We start from the raw sequence: 14,735 nt of genomic DNA, 5'->3' as shown, positions 1-14,735 counted from the left end.
CAATCGACCGGCCGGTCTTTAACTACGCTACACCAATATGATTGTCTGAATGCAGTCAAACGTGGACGAGGAAACTACATACATGCTAGAACACTACACTCCGGACTACAATGGGATGCCTCTTGACGTCTCCCATTGAACATCTGTTCAGTGCGGTCCATATTCTCCCAGTTAAGGAGCATAATGAACACCTCTCTCAGCTCGTTTCCTTGGCCTACCGTTAGATGAGCTCGATGACAACGTTTTCTGAACCTTGCCATCCTAACGGGAACTGGTTACCGTTACAACCGTTAAAAGTCAAATCAATGAACATTTTCCTCAGCGGAACCATGCGGTTTACGAATCCAGAATGAATTCGGTCTTCTCCATATCTTAATTATGATTCATCTAATAATATATTCCCTATGGTGCATCCCCAGTGATATAAGGTGATATAATAATCCGTAAGAGACATCTAAATTGGAAATTCCTTAATTTCATTCTGGAGATCAATGAATCTAATTGGATTGGAACTCAATTATAAACTTCTATATTTGAATGAATGAATGATTCATATCTCAACTGAAAAAGTCCTGTAATTTATTTCTTCAATTGGAACTTCGGGTATTCCCAATTTTTGGCATGTCATGCGCTCCTTTTGTCGATAAGTTATAAAAAATATGTTTGCGAAATATAAAACCGGTAAAGTTCCTGCTGTATCTGATGCATTTTTTAAATTATATTTTTATGTTAAACTGTTTTGTATAACTGTATGGGTATTTCTTTGTTCACATTTATATGAATGAAAAAAGTAAAAATAAATATTTATTCTAAACGTATATGTATGCCCACATACATTCGTACGAATGATCGCTATATAAAGTAAACTACTTTAAAATTATACTTTATACAACAACCATATACTTATGTATGTATTTATAATAAATAATTACATATAGTATTAATAATATTCGAATACTAAAGTCACGAAACAATATTTCGTTACAATTTAAGTTCGACACCCTAATTAATATAAATAATACATATATATACACACATACATACCTATATCTCTTTTATACATATATAGATATAAAGATATAAATTTGTGTGTGTATATAAACGCAAAGCTCTCTTTGAGCACTTGCGCCTAACGTTTACATAAATAAGGTGGGGGCTTTTACAGAGGGGAATTGATTGTTTTGAAAAATGTTGTTTGACTCATGAGATGTCGATTCCGAATGCATTTACATACATATATTCAGAGCTTAGCTTTTTCTAACGCTCAAGCACGAACGCTTCGTCTATAGCGGCGACTCGAATTCGCCAAATTCATACTCGTATCAATTGTTATAGCTTGTTCATATATAAAACAAATTAAAGTTACATACAAACAATTGTATGCATGCACTCACTTTTGGGTTACGAATATTGTAAGCAACTGTTTGTATACAGTCATATATACATATGTATGTATGTAATATAAATGTGTAATACATGCAAAAGTGTGTAAATATTGGAATAAGTACAGGTATCTTTGGAAATTAATTTTGTTTGTATCTTCGCTGTGTTTCTTGCAATATTCGTGCGCGTGCATATACGACGACATACCGGCTGTTCGCAGTACACCGTCAGTCAGCAGATAACAAACAAGCCAGTCGAACGTTCGCAGCCGAGTGAATACGGAACAATTTGTGGTTTAAATCAGTTTTATGGATTTTCTTTGTGCTTTTTTGTTCAATTATGTATTTTCGGATTTGAACTTCACGCATTGAAAAACGAGCAAATATTGCATCCGAATAAATGCAGTAATTTGTGATTTTTTGTTTTTTTTGTTTGTGATGTACTAACTAACAGCAGGCGAACGCGCGCTGCTTATAGCGTTATAGCATTCAGTGCAAGTTTACGCTATTAAAGCACGCTCTAAGCTGCTGTTAGCAGGAGAAACAAACAAAATCACACGCAACACAAGTCATAACGCGGCGAACGACTAACGGCAGTAAGGTCAACTGGTCGCCAAATGTACAGAGTCAGTGTCATTTAACAAAATTTCAAATGTATTGCAACTTTTTAATTGTCTTTACAACTACTATCAAAAATACATATGTATATGTATATATTCGTATTTTTCTTTATCTTTACAGGTAGACGTCATCTCGTTCCATTAAATTAGCATTCTATTCAAATATTTATTGTTATCAATATTTGTTTGCCGAAGTTGTTGTTGCTGTCGTTGTTGTTTGCGCAAAATAACACACAACTCACAAGCAAACACCCATAATACACTTGAACTGCACACCTAGCGGCAGCGGACGATACACCATGCAACGCAAACTGTTGCTCTATGCGCTGCTCTTCTTGGCAGTGACGTCGCAAAAATGTCATGTAGTCGAAAGTGGCGGCCCACCCAGCGACACTATGGGCACAATAGCCGCCAATCGCTACAATGCCGAACAGCAGCAGCAGCAACACCAACAACAGCATCATCTTCCCACAACGGCGCATCATCAAGGCGGCACTGGTGGTGGCGGCAGTAACAGCGTTGTGCCGGCGCCCGCAGCGCCAACGGCCGCCACACACGCTTTATACCATCCATCACCAGCGGGCAGTGGCCACATGGAGCATCGCAATTCATATAATCTGCTAAGCGAAGCAATGTCGCAGGCTGTCAGCAATGAATTCAGTGAGTACACACAAACATACATGTATACGCAAACGTAAATGTCGGAAGTGAATGACGAATTTGTTAATCGGCTTGATCTTATCTACTAAGAAACAATATTTTTGCATACACTCATACAAACGCATGAGTGAATGTGCTGTACTTAGTTACTAATGCGAAAGTTGAAATTTGTGAATGTAACTCTCTTTTTTTACTTATGCTTTTCCTTTAATTTCCTTTTACAATTTATTTTTAAAGCGGCAACATGCCTTCACAAAGTGCTTCAAATTTTGACACCACTATATTGTATCACTTACATCGATTAATTACTTCCCACAAAAAAATGATAATCCCGTAAATGTGACGTAATGCTCCGAAGAATTAGCTCGTTAAAGATTAATTACATGCATTTGCAAAAACAAGAAAAAGTAAATCCAATAATATCTTGCTTTGATTCATGAAACTGATTTAATTATAAATATAACCTTTAAGGTGCGAAATGCATAAGCCAAACGATTTTTACCGATAAATTGCTGCGATTGACGCAACAGTTTAGGTTTTATAATTTTTGTTTTAAGTTGCGCCCTTTTCTTACTGCTTGATGTTCTGGCATGCCAGCTGTGCGTGATATACATATAAGAAACTTCCCGATCAAATTGCATGTTAAAATGGCAGTGACACCTTCAAAAAAGTTCTTGTATACTCTAATATAAAGATGCTACAGTCAAATAGTGGAATTTTCTATTAAATAATGGAAATAAAAGTGGAAGTGATAACCGGCATAAAAAATTAAAGATTAAAGTCATTCGAAACATTGTTGCATGTTCAAAGCTACGCATTTGAAAAGTGCAAATGGAATTTTAGTAATAGAAATTTTATGTAAAAATAATTAAAAATAAATAAAATTCCCAATATTTTTTTTTTTTTTAATATTCCGGTTAACAAAAATAACGGAAATGTTAAATTTTGCGCGAATCAATCACTGATAATGACTGAAATGTGTACCCACCTTACTTTACAAAGTAATTATTAAAAAAAAACTGACTAAAGCATAAACAAATGTTCACTCCCATCACAAATGAATCATTAATTGAGATAGCAGGGTTTACTGTTACTAATAAATTGCCAAATTACGTTTCGATAAAAATAGCGATCATTAAAAGTAATACAAAATATGTGATTTTGATAACCGTTAGGGGCCAGGCCATTTTTCGTGCTAAAGGCGTGGAAGCCATAATTTTTGTTTTTTGTCACATGTACACGCTGGTCGGTAGGCATACGAGGAAAGTGGATAGAAAGGACAATATTTAGAACATAATGTACTTATATACGTATCTATTTTGTATGGTTTGTTAAAAAAATGCTAAACAAAAATGTGTTCGCATTTGAAACCTAAACCTCAACTACTGCTAATTAGCGCTGCTACACACCCATACGCACTCCCAACCATAAATTTCATCAAAGGAAATTAATTCTGCTTAACCGCAGGTGACTCCCGCGCTCCTTTTTTTGCTTATCTGCAACAATTTGAATAAGCCAAATTCTTATTAATGATTTGCTTACGCACTTGTCGACAAACAAACAAAAGTAATAATATTAACACACACATACATACATATACGCGAAATATCACGATTAAGCGTTGGCTTTTTTATTATTTGCTAAAGATGCGCGCAAGATTGTAAAATTCCAACAGTGTCTTGTGTTTTCTGCCAACTGGCTGCCAAACGGCACTATCTCAATTATTTGCCCTCCCCAGGCTTTGATACAATAAATATTTATCTCTCTGCATTTAATTATTATTATGTATATATTCACACACGCATACGTGTGCTTTATTCTAAGTATATGTGCGTATGTGTGCGTGTGTTTGCAAATTATTGGACTTGCCTAAAAATATCCCACTTGGAATGAGCATGTCACACTATAATTTTATTAATATTTCCCCATTTTTTGTATTTTTATCCATACAAAATGACACAGGTTCACTGGGCAGTGGTTCGGCGGATGGTGCTTGCCATGCAGATGATTTGGATTGTTATAGTGGCAATGTGCAAGATCGTTTGGGTATGGAGGCTATACGTACGCTGCATCGTCAGCTTGATGATGACGACAATGGCAATATCGATTTGAGCGAATCGGACGACGTAAGTAAACAAAAAAAAATAATTAAAAAAAACGAAAGCAGAAAAACTTTTTATTATTACACTATGGTCATTGGTAATAAGTTCTGTAACTAATTGGCTTAGCTTCTGTGCTGTATTGTACCCATAACAATTTCGTTGGTTTCTTTAGTTTTTACGCGAAGAACTCAAATATGACTCCGGTTATGAGAAGCGTCAGAAAGCGTTCCATTTTAACGATGATATGCACATTTCCGTGAAGGAGCTGTGGGAGGCGTGGCTACGTTCGGAGGTTGGTTGCTCGTTTAACGAAAAGTTACTTTACAACATTTCTAATTATATTGTCAATATTTTATGTATTCCTCAGGTACATAACTGGACCATGGAGCAAACTTCAGACTGGTTGGCGCAATCAGTGCAATTACCACAATATGTCGAACTATTTCGTTTGCATAAAGTGACCGGTGCTACATTGCCAAGGTAAGGCTTTTGCATTTTTTACGAGTTCAACAGTATGTTAAAAGCAGATAAAATACAAACAAAAAAATTTAAACAAAAAAGCGCTCAAATAAAAAAATATTTAGCAAATATTCGCCATAAAATATACTAAAATTTGTAGCCAATAAAGAGGGAAGTATGCCAAATTTGCACTCACCTACATACCTAAAACTTTTAACAATAAAAAACAAAATTAAAAAAAATCTGTCTGCCTGCAAAAAGCTTGCGAAATTTCCATGGCAGTTTTTTTCCAGCACGTCACACTTTCTGTTTAGGCAGTATTTTTAATAAAAAAAAAAAAAACAAATTATTGCCAATATTGCTCATCTTTCCACCGAGTTGTTATACATATCAAGTAAAGTCAGAGAGATTATTTGTATAAAAAACATATTTTATAATTGCTTGCGCTCAGCAAAAAATTCGTTAGCAACAGTTTAGAAGAATTAATTGTATATTAGCATAATTAATGGATTCTGTGAGACGATTTTGTATTTCGGAAATACACTGACAGATTTGGTATTGCCTAATATTGCCGAAGAAGCAGAGATTTATTTGCGGTAAAATTAAAACGGTTCCAATTAAACTAATCTGATACATATTTAGAAAAAAGTTTAAAGAATAAAAAAAAAATGTATTGATCCAATGTGGTTACCGTAAGTTGTGTAACTACTGACATCGTAATTTGGATAAAATAAGAAGCCACAAAATCAAAAATTTTTTCACTCGAGTGGTTTTTACCCTGGATAGGGTACGATTTTCAGGAAATTCATTAAACATAAAACTAAAGCTTCAATAACATTGGCTTTTTAGCAAAATTTGTCGCTTATTTTCGCATAAAAAATGCTTTAAAAAGAAGTTTTTCTTTATGTCCGTGATCTGGAGTAGTTTTGGATAAAAATAAAAGCTATAAAAAGAAATCGGTTTACTACATTTACCGCAATGGCTTACAGCAATTTGGAAAACAAGGCTTAGAGAAAAACAGTTTGAAAGCTAGCGTTTAAAGGTCCGGTCCGGCAGGAAATACTTTCAACAGGTTCCACGATTTTCGGACAGCTTTTGGAATTATGCAATTGTTTTCTTATAGCATATACCTATCGATCAAGATAATAAAATTGAATGTTTTGAAACGTTTTCTGGTACTTCTTCCTTAAGTATTGTTGCCATTAAAACAATGTTTCTTCGATTTCAAAACTCGATTTGAAGTAAAACTCTTTTGTGTAGTAGTCACTTACTTAAGCCACTAGCATACTACCTCAAAAATTAATTTGTGTTTATATATACTCTTGCGGTTTATGACCTTAAACAATAAATTTTGCAGTTCAGTATAAAGTTTTACTAAATTACATATTAGGTTACGAAATTTTTATGAATTATTATTCCTATTTCACTTGCATCAGTTCATACGATTATAACGTGTCAGAGAAAATCTAACAAATTCATGCTTTATTACGAATTCAAATGAATTTTGCTCGCAGCATAAAACGCGATTACGATTTTAATTTTAATCTTAATCTTATTTGCATGCATAAGTTGCTATGTCTATATAAATGCTATTTATATGTTAAAATAGGCTGATTAGAAGTCATCCGTTTTTATTAAGCATTTATCAGCAAAAATATGATATAAAATAACAAAGTATTTATTGTTGTTTTGAGTGTATTAAATGAGTCAACTCATCAAATTTCTTTCAATCTTGATGTACAAAACTCCATTAAATTATTACATATTTGCAAATAATTGTCATTTTAACTATCTGCGCGTGACAGTGCCAATTAATATTTTACGCTTATCTGTTTCATCATGAACAAATACCTAAAAAAGGTTTGAGCTTAATTTGGTCTATGGGAAAATCACTTGAGCCTAATTTGAGACGATTTAATATTTATATTGTTGTTGTTAACCTGTAATAGAATAATTTAATGCACAAGGAGGATTAAAATCGTTGGTTTTTCGAAAAAAAAAATTTTTATTTAAAGAAACACATACCTAGTATGACAACCCAAAAGAAGCGTACATTTATACATATTTTAAGACTTCGCAGTAAAATGTTTCCAAAAATTGAATATTTTTGAAGTTACACGCTGGAGCAACCGGAATGGCTGTCTCTGCTAGAAGATATTGTTTGATATTAATTACCAAACTTGTGATTATTATCACAAACGATTAATAGTCTAATATGACAAAAAGTTATAAAAAAAATTAAAAATAATACATATGTCAACAAATAAAATTATAATAGTTATAATCATACGATTAAATACCTAATATGAAAAAAATACGAATAATAACATAAATGACAGAAATAATAATTACGACATAGGATTACTTCATTACTTTAAAATTAAAATAACATTGCCCATTATTTCGACAACAACAGAACTCCAGAATAATATTGGAAAATATATAGAGTGTAGATTATAAACTTTTTTCAAACTTTCAAATTAAATATGTATGCCCACAAAATAAAAAATAGCTAAAAGTAAGCCACTTGGGGGAACTAACGGGGGAGTGATGATCGGGGTGATTGGAACGCCACAAATATAACGGCAATAATAACAGGCAAATTGTCATAGAATAATAAAGGTAAGCAACGAGGAGGGAATGATTTTTCACTAATAACAATAAAAAAACGGCAATTATATAGCGGTGAGACTTTTTTGTTAGCTTAATTTTTGCATTTCGTGTACGTACATATGTATGTGCAACTTTGTGACAATGGCGTAGTAGTATTAGTTGGATCATGCAATTAAACCAACAACTACCGAGGCGAGTACTGTGAAAAAGTGGAGCCCACTTAATGGGTTATTGTGCGAAACCAAATATATTTTTATTTACAATTATATACAAATCGACATACATATGTGCAAATGTAGCTACGAATATGTAAGTGGATAGCATGCTGAATCATTGGAATTATTTTTGTGTGAAGTTAATAAACTTACAGTTAACGTTTTTGCAGTTTATGTAGAATTATTCGCAAAGCGGCAGTGAGAGAAAAACAACAAAAACGGAAAATAAAAACAAAAATAGAAAATTAAAAAAGATTTCCTATTCGTAAGTTTGGCCTTCAAATCTGCTCATTTCACTAACCAAAAAAAAAAAAAAATAATAATAATAATTTTTCTATAAACTTCTCGCAAATTAGTATATTCTGACACGCTGAACGTTTCGTTGCCTTTCGCTTTATTTACAGATTGGCAGTAAATAATATGCATTATGTGGGCAATGTTCTGGGCATAAAGGATCCCATTCATAAGCAGAAAATTGCGCTCAAGGCCATGGACGTTGTGCTCTTCGGACCGCCGCGTGGTATGCCATTTTGGTATTAACAACACTAATATTTATTTATTCAATTTGTACGCCATTGCAGAGACCGGCACACGCTGGAAGGATTATATTTTAGTGACGCTATTACTCAGTGCAATTATAGGTTGTTGGTATGCATATCAACAAAATAAGAATGCTAAAAGACATTTACGACGTATGGCTCAAGACATGGAGGGACTGCAGCGCGCCGAGCAGAGTTTACAAGAGATGCAAAAGGTGCGTAGTACATAACTTATAAGCATGTGAAGTGAAAAGATGTTTCGGTTAGAGTTTTAAACTCAATATTGGAGTTTAAGTTTAACTATCTTTTCTTGCATTTTCAGTCCCTAGTTTCTGGTTTTTATATTAAACTAATAGCGTTTTATTTTCTCGCTGAAAATGTTGCCTCAATATGGTAATTTTATCTAAGTTACATTTGCTACATCACAAAATAAGAAAACAAAATGCCAGCCAACTCATTTGCAATATCTAAAATCGAGCTTAACATAATTGATGGAGTCATTATAATTTTTAATAAAAATTAATTTAAAAAAATAACTATCAAAATCGAAAAATATACATCGCTTGTCCAACTCTAACACTTAAATTTTGAAAAGGACAGAAAATTGTGCAAGTTTTCAAGTTAGAAAAAACATGCTGCGAAAAGAACACGCAATTTTTAACAGCCTGGGCATAAAGCAGATTAATTGCAACATTTGTTGTGAGAAAAAAAAACGCTGTTAGTAATTTCGTAGTAGAAATATTTTTTAAAATTATATATCTTACCAGAAAAAATTAATTGGTGCATACCATTTGGCACATTCATATAAAATATCGGTAACTTGCCAATATTTAACCGAAATTCTAACACATTAGTTGTTAATACTTTAATTATTATATATATTTAGTGACAGTAATAGTAAACGTTGTTAACAGATTGCGTGTTGTTTAGCAACAATTAATTTTTCAAAGGCTTATTGTGAGCTTCGATGGCTTATATTATTAGAAAATCGTATTCATAATCGATTATAATTCATTTCAGTTGTGTAAATGTCAACATAACGGATATTATTATTTAATGATTAATTTTTAAATATTAATTTTTAATTCAATTTAATTTCTTATAAATTTTTCCCTTAAAAATTGAATACTTTGAGGTTAAGTCTTATTCAAAAAAAAATTTAAGCTCAATGCACTCTAAAATGTTACTATTTATTTTCTCCCTCTTCATAGGAATTGGAACGTGCGCGCATGGAGCAAGAGAATGTTGCTACTGAAAAAATGGATTTGGAACGTCGACTTAAAGAGGCTCCCACACTTTCATCATCCAGCTCTGATCTGGAGGTGCAAAAGTTGAAAAAGGAAATCGAAATATTGCGTACTGAACTGTCACGCGCTGAAATCGAATTGGTGGATAACTGCTGGACACCGCCACCACAACTACAATCTTGGCTGCAATACACCTACGAATTGGAAAGCAAGAATCATTTGAAGAAACGTGTTTCAGCCGAAAAACAATTGCAATCTGCGCGGGAAGCATGTGAGAAATTGCGTAAGAAACGTTCAAGCTTAGTTGGTGCATTTGTCTCGACGCATGGCAAAAGTATTGACGATGTCGATCGCTCTATTGTGGAAGCACGCAATTCGCTCAGTGAGGTAACAAACGAGTTGCAAGAACGTCTGCATCGTTGGAAACAAATTGAGAATTGTCTGGGCTTTAATATTGTCAACAATAACGGTTTACAGTATCTGGAGAATGTATTATACAATCGCAATGGCGGCAGCAGTGTTAGCTCCAATAAGGGTTCACGAGGTAATTTAGAGCAAATCTTATGCGTGCACACCACACTAAATTGCTTCTGTATAATTTTAATTAAAATTCATGATATTTTAGGCCGCATAACGAGCAGCAGCGATGATTTAGACGATGAATCTGTGCAAGGTAAGCCCAATTTTGACCACTTCAATTTGTTCTCGACTGAATGATGCAGCTGATGAGGCGTGGCACTTCATCACACAATCAAAAAAGCAATAAAAAAAAACATGTATGTAGCTCAAAAGCAAAGCAAAACAAGTTTACATACATGAATATTTTCCAAAAATTGAATTGGCAGCGCAATATCTAAATATACGCATACAGTCCATATGTAAATTTGTGGATTTTGCACATACGAGCGCTATAGAGTAAGCGTATACCCAACAAATATACACATTAAGCAATATTAAGAGCGCCATTAGATTTGCCACATTAACTTAATCTCGAAGCATAGCGGCAAGCGTGTTTCACAACGTAAACTAGCGAACAATTTTGCATATAAAGTATATACTATACACATATATATATGAGATTTTTTCTCATTAGCTTGTACTATTTGGTTAAATTGTTTTTTTTTTTAATATTTTTTTTTTAACATAAAATGCCTCATTTAGTTATTTAAGCCTAAAAAGCTGTAGTTTGGTGCTAGATAAGTGAGCAAAACAATATATAGCGCTAGTAGAGGTTAGTGCTAGTGAAAAGCGTAGTGCCTTAAGAAAAAAAGTTATATAATAATAAACATAGTAGTTAGTTGCTCAATTTGATGGAAAAGCTAGCAGCAGCAATGACAGTATAACATGTGAAATTAAAAGTATAAAAATAATGATAATAAATAGGCAGATATTGGGTTTAAGTTAGCGGTTATATAAAATATAGCTTTGGTATATATAGCACATACATACATATATTTTTTATAAAACCACTATTTTATATAAATAGTTGTTTTTTATATAAAAGTTTATTTAAAAAATGTATTCGAGCAGTTTTAAAGCATTTATTACATTAAGCAAAAGGCAGGAGTGTGTAAATTTTTCGAGTAAAAAACTTGTAATATTAAAAAAATTTTGTTTAAAGCATTAAATTTGTACTTTAATACTGTTTTTCCGAGAATTAAAATTGTAATTAACAATTTTTTTTAGGAATATTTGCTAATTTTTTTTTTACTGATTTTCCTATAACGGCCTAAGCGATGTCTACGCCAATATTTAGTTGCATATTAAGTGCTCCGTCTTTCAAGTTTTTGGTTTGAGCATATTTTCAAGGTTCCCCTCCTCAATTTTCATATTGTATACCAAATGTCCTTGAAATTTGGCTCTAGAAGAATAATTGAAAAATTCGTCTAGATTTCGTTAAATGTCACTGTACTTTTTCGTTATTATTTGCATAATTTGCAAATAGTAATTTGAGAACCTAAAAAAATCTCACAAATATTCATAGTTCATCTAGAATGAACAGAAGAACTTGCACATAATTCCAAAAATACTTCAATGTACTTGGAAAATATATTCCTTCGATTTGGGTAATTTTTAAAATTTTGATAGAAGTTAATAAAGAGAGATTATTAAAGATAATTCCAAATTCTTTGAAATGTTTGATTTTAATATGAAAATTTGAGATTTTGTATTATTATTATTTACTGAAATCTAAAAACAGCTGATCAAATAATATGTTATTTTTTTTATTAAGCTGTGATCTAAAAAAAGGAAGCACATTCAATAAGTGTGTTTGATGTACATATATATTTATATATTTTTTGCATTTTACTTTCAAGACGATATAATATTTTCAACTTGAAATTTATAGAGGTAAAGTGAAAAAAACAACAAACAGAAAACTGAAATTACAAAAAACAAGTGAATTCTATTACCTATATGACGTTTTGACTAATTATGTTTACATATGCACTTTTTTTAACTTGAATTAAAATATTTGAAGACAGTTAGGTTTTCCATTTGTGGTCTTCCCAGAAATTCTATACCAAATTTGGTTTTAAGTTGTCAATAACCCGTTCATGATTTATACCACACAGTGTGAACGCTTATATGTACATAGTTATTTATGTACATATGTCTTAAAATAATTTCAGAACAACGCAAACGCGTTGCCTTTGTGCATGCCCAAACAGGTGTCAAATGTATAAAATTATTATAAACAAAACAGGCGTGGAGCATACAAAAATAATACCGAATTTCATAGGAGAGGAATAATAATATGCACATATTATGCATATTACAATTTGTGGTAAAAATATTACTTTTCAATTTTTGGAATTATTTACACACACACGCCTTGCCTTGTGCTTTCTCAACACTAGTGTTGTAGTTTTATGGATATTTATGTCTAGGTAGTTTTTCTTTATGAAATGCTGGGCTGCTATTTTAGGCGCTAAATGAAAGTGTGCGAATATAGTGATAATTTCATACACTTGTCGTAAATTCAACAAGCCGAACTAGTGCCACGCCAAATGAATTCAAGTTGAACGTAAACGAAATTGTAAACAAAATCAAAGAAAATGCAATATTTCCAAACGTAAAAGTACTATTAAGCTTTTGAGTTGTGCTTAACACTTGCCAAACGATTTTTTGTTATTGTTAAAACAGCTATAAACAATAAGCAATTATACACGTATAAGCAATGAAATTTTTAATTGCGCACAACGATGACGCACTTAAAGTCAACCAGCCTCGTTTACCACACACTAATTTTTTACGAATATGAAAAAAACTCAAATTACGAATGTTAAAAAAATTTAATTCACGAATGTTAAAAAGTGCAGAGTTGAATGCAAGATACTTATTGGCGCAAATACTTAATGTACTCAATAGCTGTTAGCGCATTTACACACGGCAGTCTCTACACACACACATATATAATTGCAGCGTTATAGTTTTTTTTTATAATTTTACATATTTWAATAAAATTTTCTGTATGATTTTTTACATATTATATGCAATTGTGAAATTAGTAAATTATAAACAGACACTTTTAATTGTTATCTACCAATTGTGTTTAAAATTCTGCATAATTTACCTATTATACTGTTTCCCTCACAAAACTAGCGTTAATAATATTCTTCCTGTGTTTTCAGTCCTCTTTAAATAATTTTACGCATTTTGTACATGCGTTATATATTTTTAAGCTTAATTTTAAAAGTATATTGTTACTATTTATATATAAATAACATTTATTTTTTAGTTGAATTTTCGATATATATTTAATTTGTTTTTAGTTTTTATTTTATGTTATTTAATGTTAACAACGAATGTGCTTAATCCCTTCCGGTGTTGTAAGTTTCGTCATTGTTTATTTTTGATTTACTTTTGCCTGTTTATTTAACTCCATGAAGTTACATACATATATATACCTACAATAATATATAGTTAAACTTGTTCCCCCCTATTTACTTAGCTGTTCCTTCTTAATATTGGCTAGTATGTATGTATGATTCGTTTATATCTCATGCGGCAACTACTTCGCAATCTCAGTGTTTTCAATGTTACTCGGCGAAACAAAAATAATCGATCATCGTAATGGAAAAGGCCCACGACAGCATTTATATCATACATATGTATGCCAATACACATCCATCGACATACCCATATGTAACGCACAGGCAGTGGTTGGCAATGGATTGCAAAAAGACATAAAAAATAATAATATTCAATTGCAAATGTTGCTTCTAATTTTTTGTTTTTGTTTTCACGCCTTGAATTTCCCATTGACCTTTTACCGCCAACGACTGCACATGCGTACCATATACGCGCATTCTACATACATATGTACACATGCTCTTGTTTCTTATACAATACATGCGTGAAATTGCCTGAGTCATGGCCAACACAAACTCTCAGTGGCAAACGACAACAAATTTTTCGATAATTTTCGGTGTGGGAAAAAAGTATAAAACATATACGCTACACAGATATATAAATCTTTCATATTTATTTTACAGTGTTTATTGTAGTTTTTGGTCGATTTGTGGAAATCGCGTTAACATACATACGACAATTAGCGAAACTTTTCTGCTTTCGGCAGCATAATTGTTCGTTGGCGCTTATATTCACCGGGGCGCTTCAACCAAATCACCGGAATGGATTAACATCTAATCAGTTGTAATTATAGCGAGAGCGATGAAGTTCTCCTGCAATGCATAAATATGTCGTAGACTTACAAATGTATATACAAACATACATGCCCAAACTTATTAGCCACGTTTAATGTGCCTTCGAATTGTGAATGCAATCCCGTATTCTCTAGCGAAAATTATTGTAAACGGATTTTTTCTAGAGAGCCAATGCATAAAATGCATAAGTTGTCAATTTTTTAATTATTATTAACTTAAAAAGTGAAT

The 14,735-nt window shown here is 32.3% G+C and overlaps 1 protein-coding gene across 5 annotated transcripts in view; it reads left to right on the top strand.

The window, feature by feature from the left end:
• LOC108973723 (stromal interaction molecule homolog) overlaps positions 1-14,735 on the top strand; it is a 32,669-nt gene that overhangs the window by 5,127 nt on the left and 12,807 nt on the right. For 4 of the 5 annotated variants that reach the window (XM_018941167.1, XM_018941169.1, XM_018941164.1 and 1 more), the window contains exons 2-9: positions 2,124-2,662; positions 4,625-4,788; positions 4,937-5,056; positions 5,132-5,244; positions 8,456-8,571; positions 8,633-8,805; positions 9,802-10,381; positions 10,463-10,510. In XM_018941167.1, coding sequence (XP_018796712.1) covers positions 2,302-2,662; positions 4,625-4,788; positions 4,937-5,056; positions 5,132-5,244; positions 8,456-8,571; positions 8,633-8,805; positions 9,802-10,381; positions 10,463-10,510 — 1,675 coding nt within the window. In that variant the 5' untranslated portion in view covers positions 2,124-2,301. Of the gene's footprint in view, positions 1-1,608; positions 2,009-2,123; positions 2,663-4,624; positions 4,789-4,936; positions 5,057-5,131; positions 5,245-8,455; positions 8,572-8,632; positions 8,806-9,801; positions 10,382-10,462; positions 10,511-14,735 lie in introns of those variants that run through there. The other variant, XM_018941165.1, reaches the window with a different exon arrangement.

This window comes from Bactrocera latifrons, unplaced genomic scaffold (assembly GCF_001853355.1).
Source record: "Bactrocera latifrons isolate USDA-ARS-PBARC rearing strain unplaced genomic scaffold, ASM185335v1 scaffold_5, whole genome shotgun sequence".
Classification (NCBI taxonomy): domain Eukaryota; kingdom Metazoa; phylum Arthropoda; class Insecta; order Diptera; family Tephritidae; genus Bactrocera; species Bactrocera latifrons.
The sequence above is the reverse complement of the archived record's forward strand: the minus strand, read 5'-3'. Positions and strand labels throughout refer to the sequence as shown.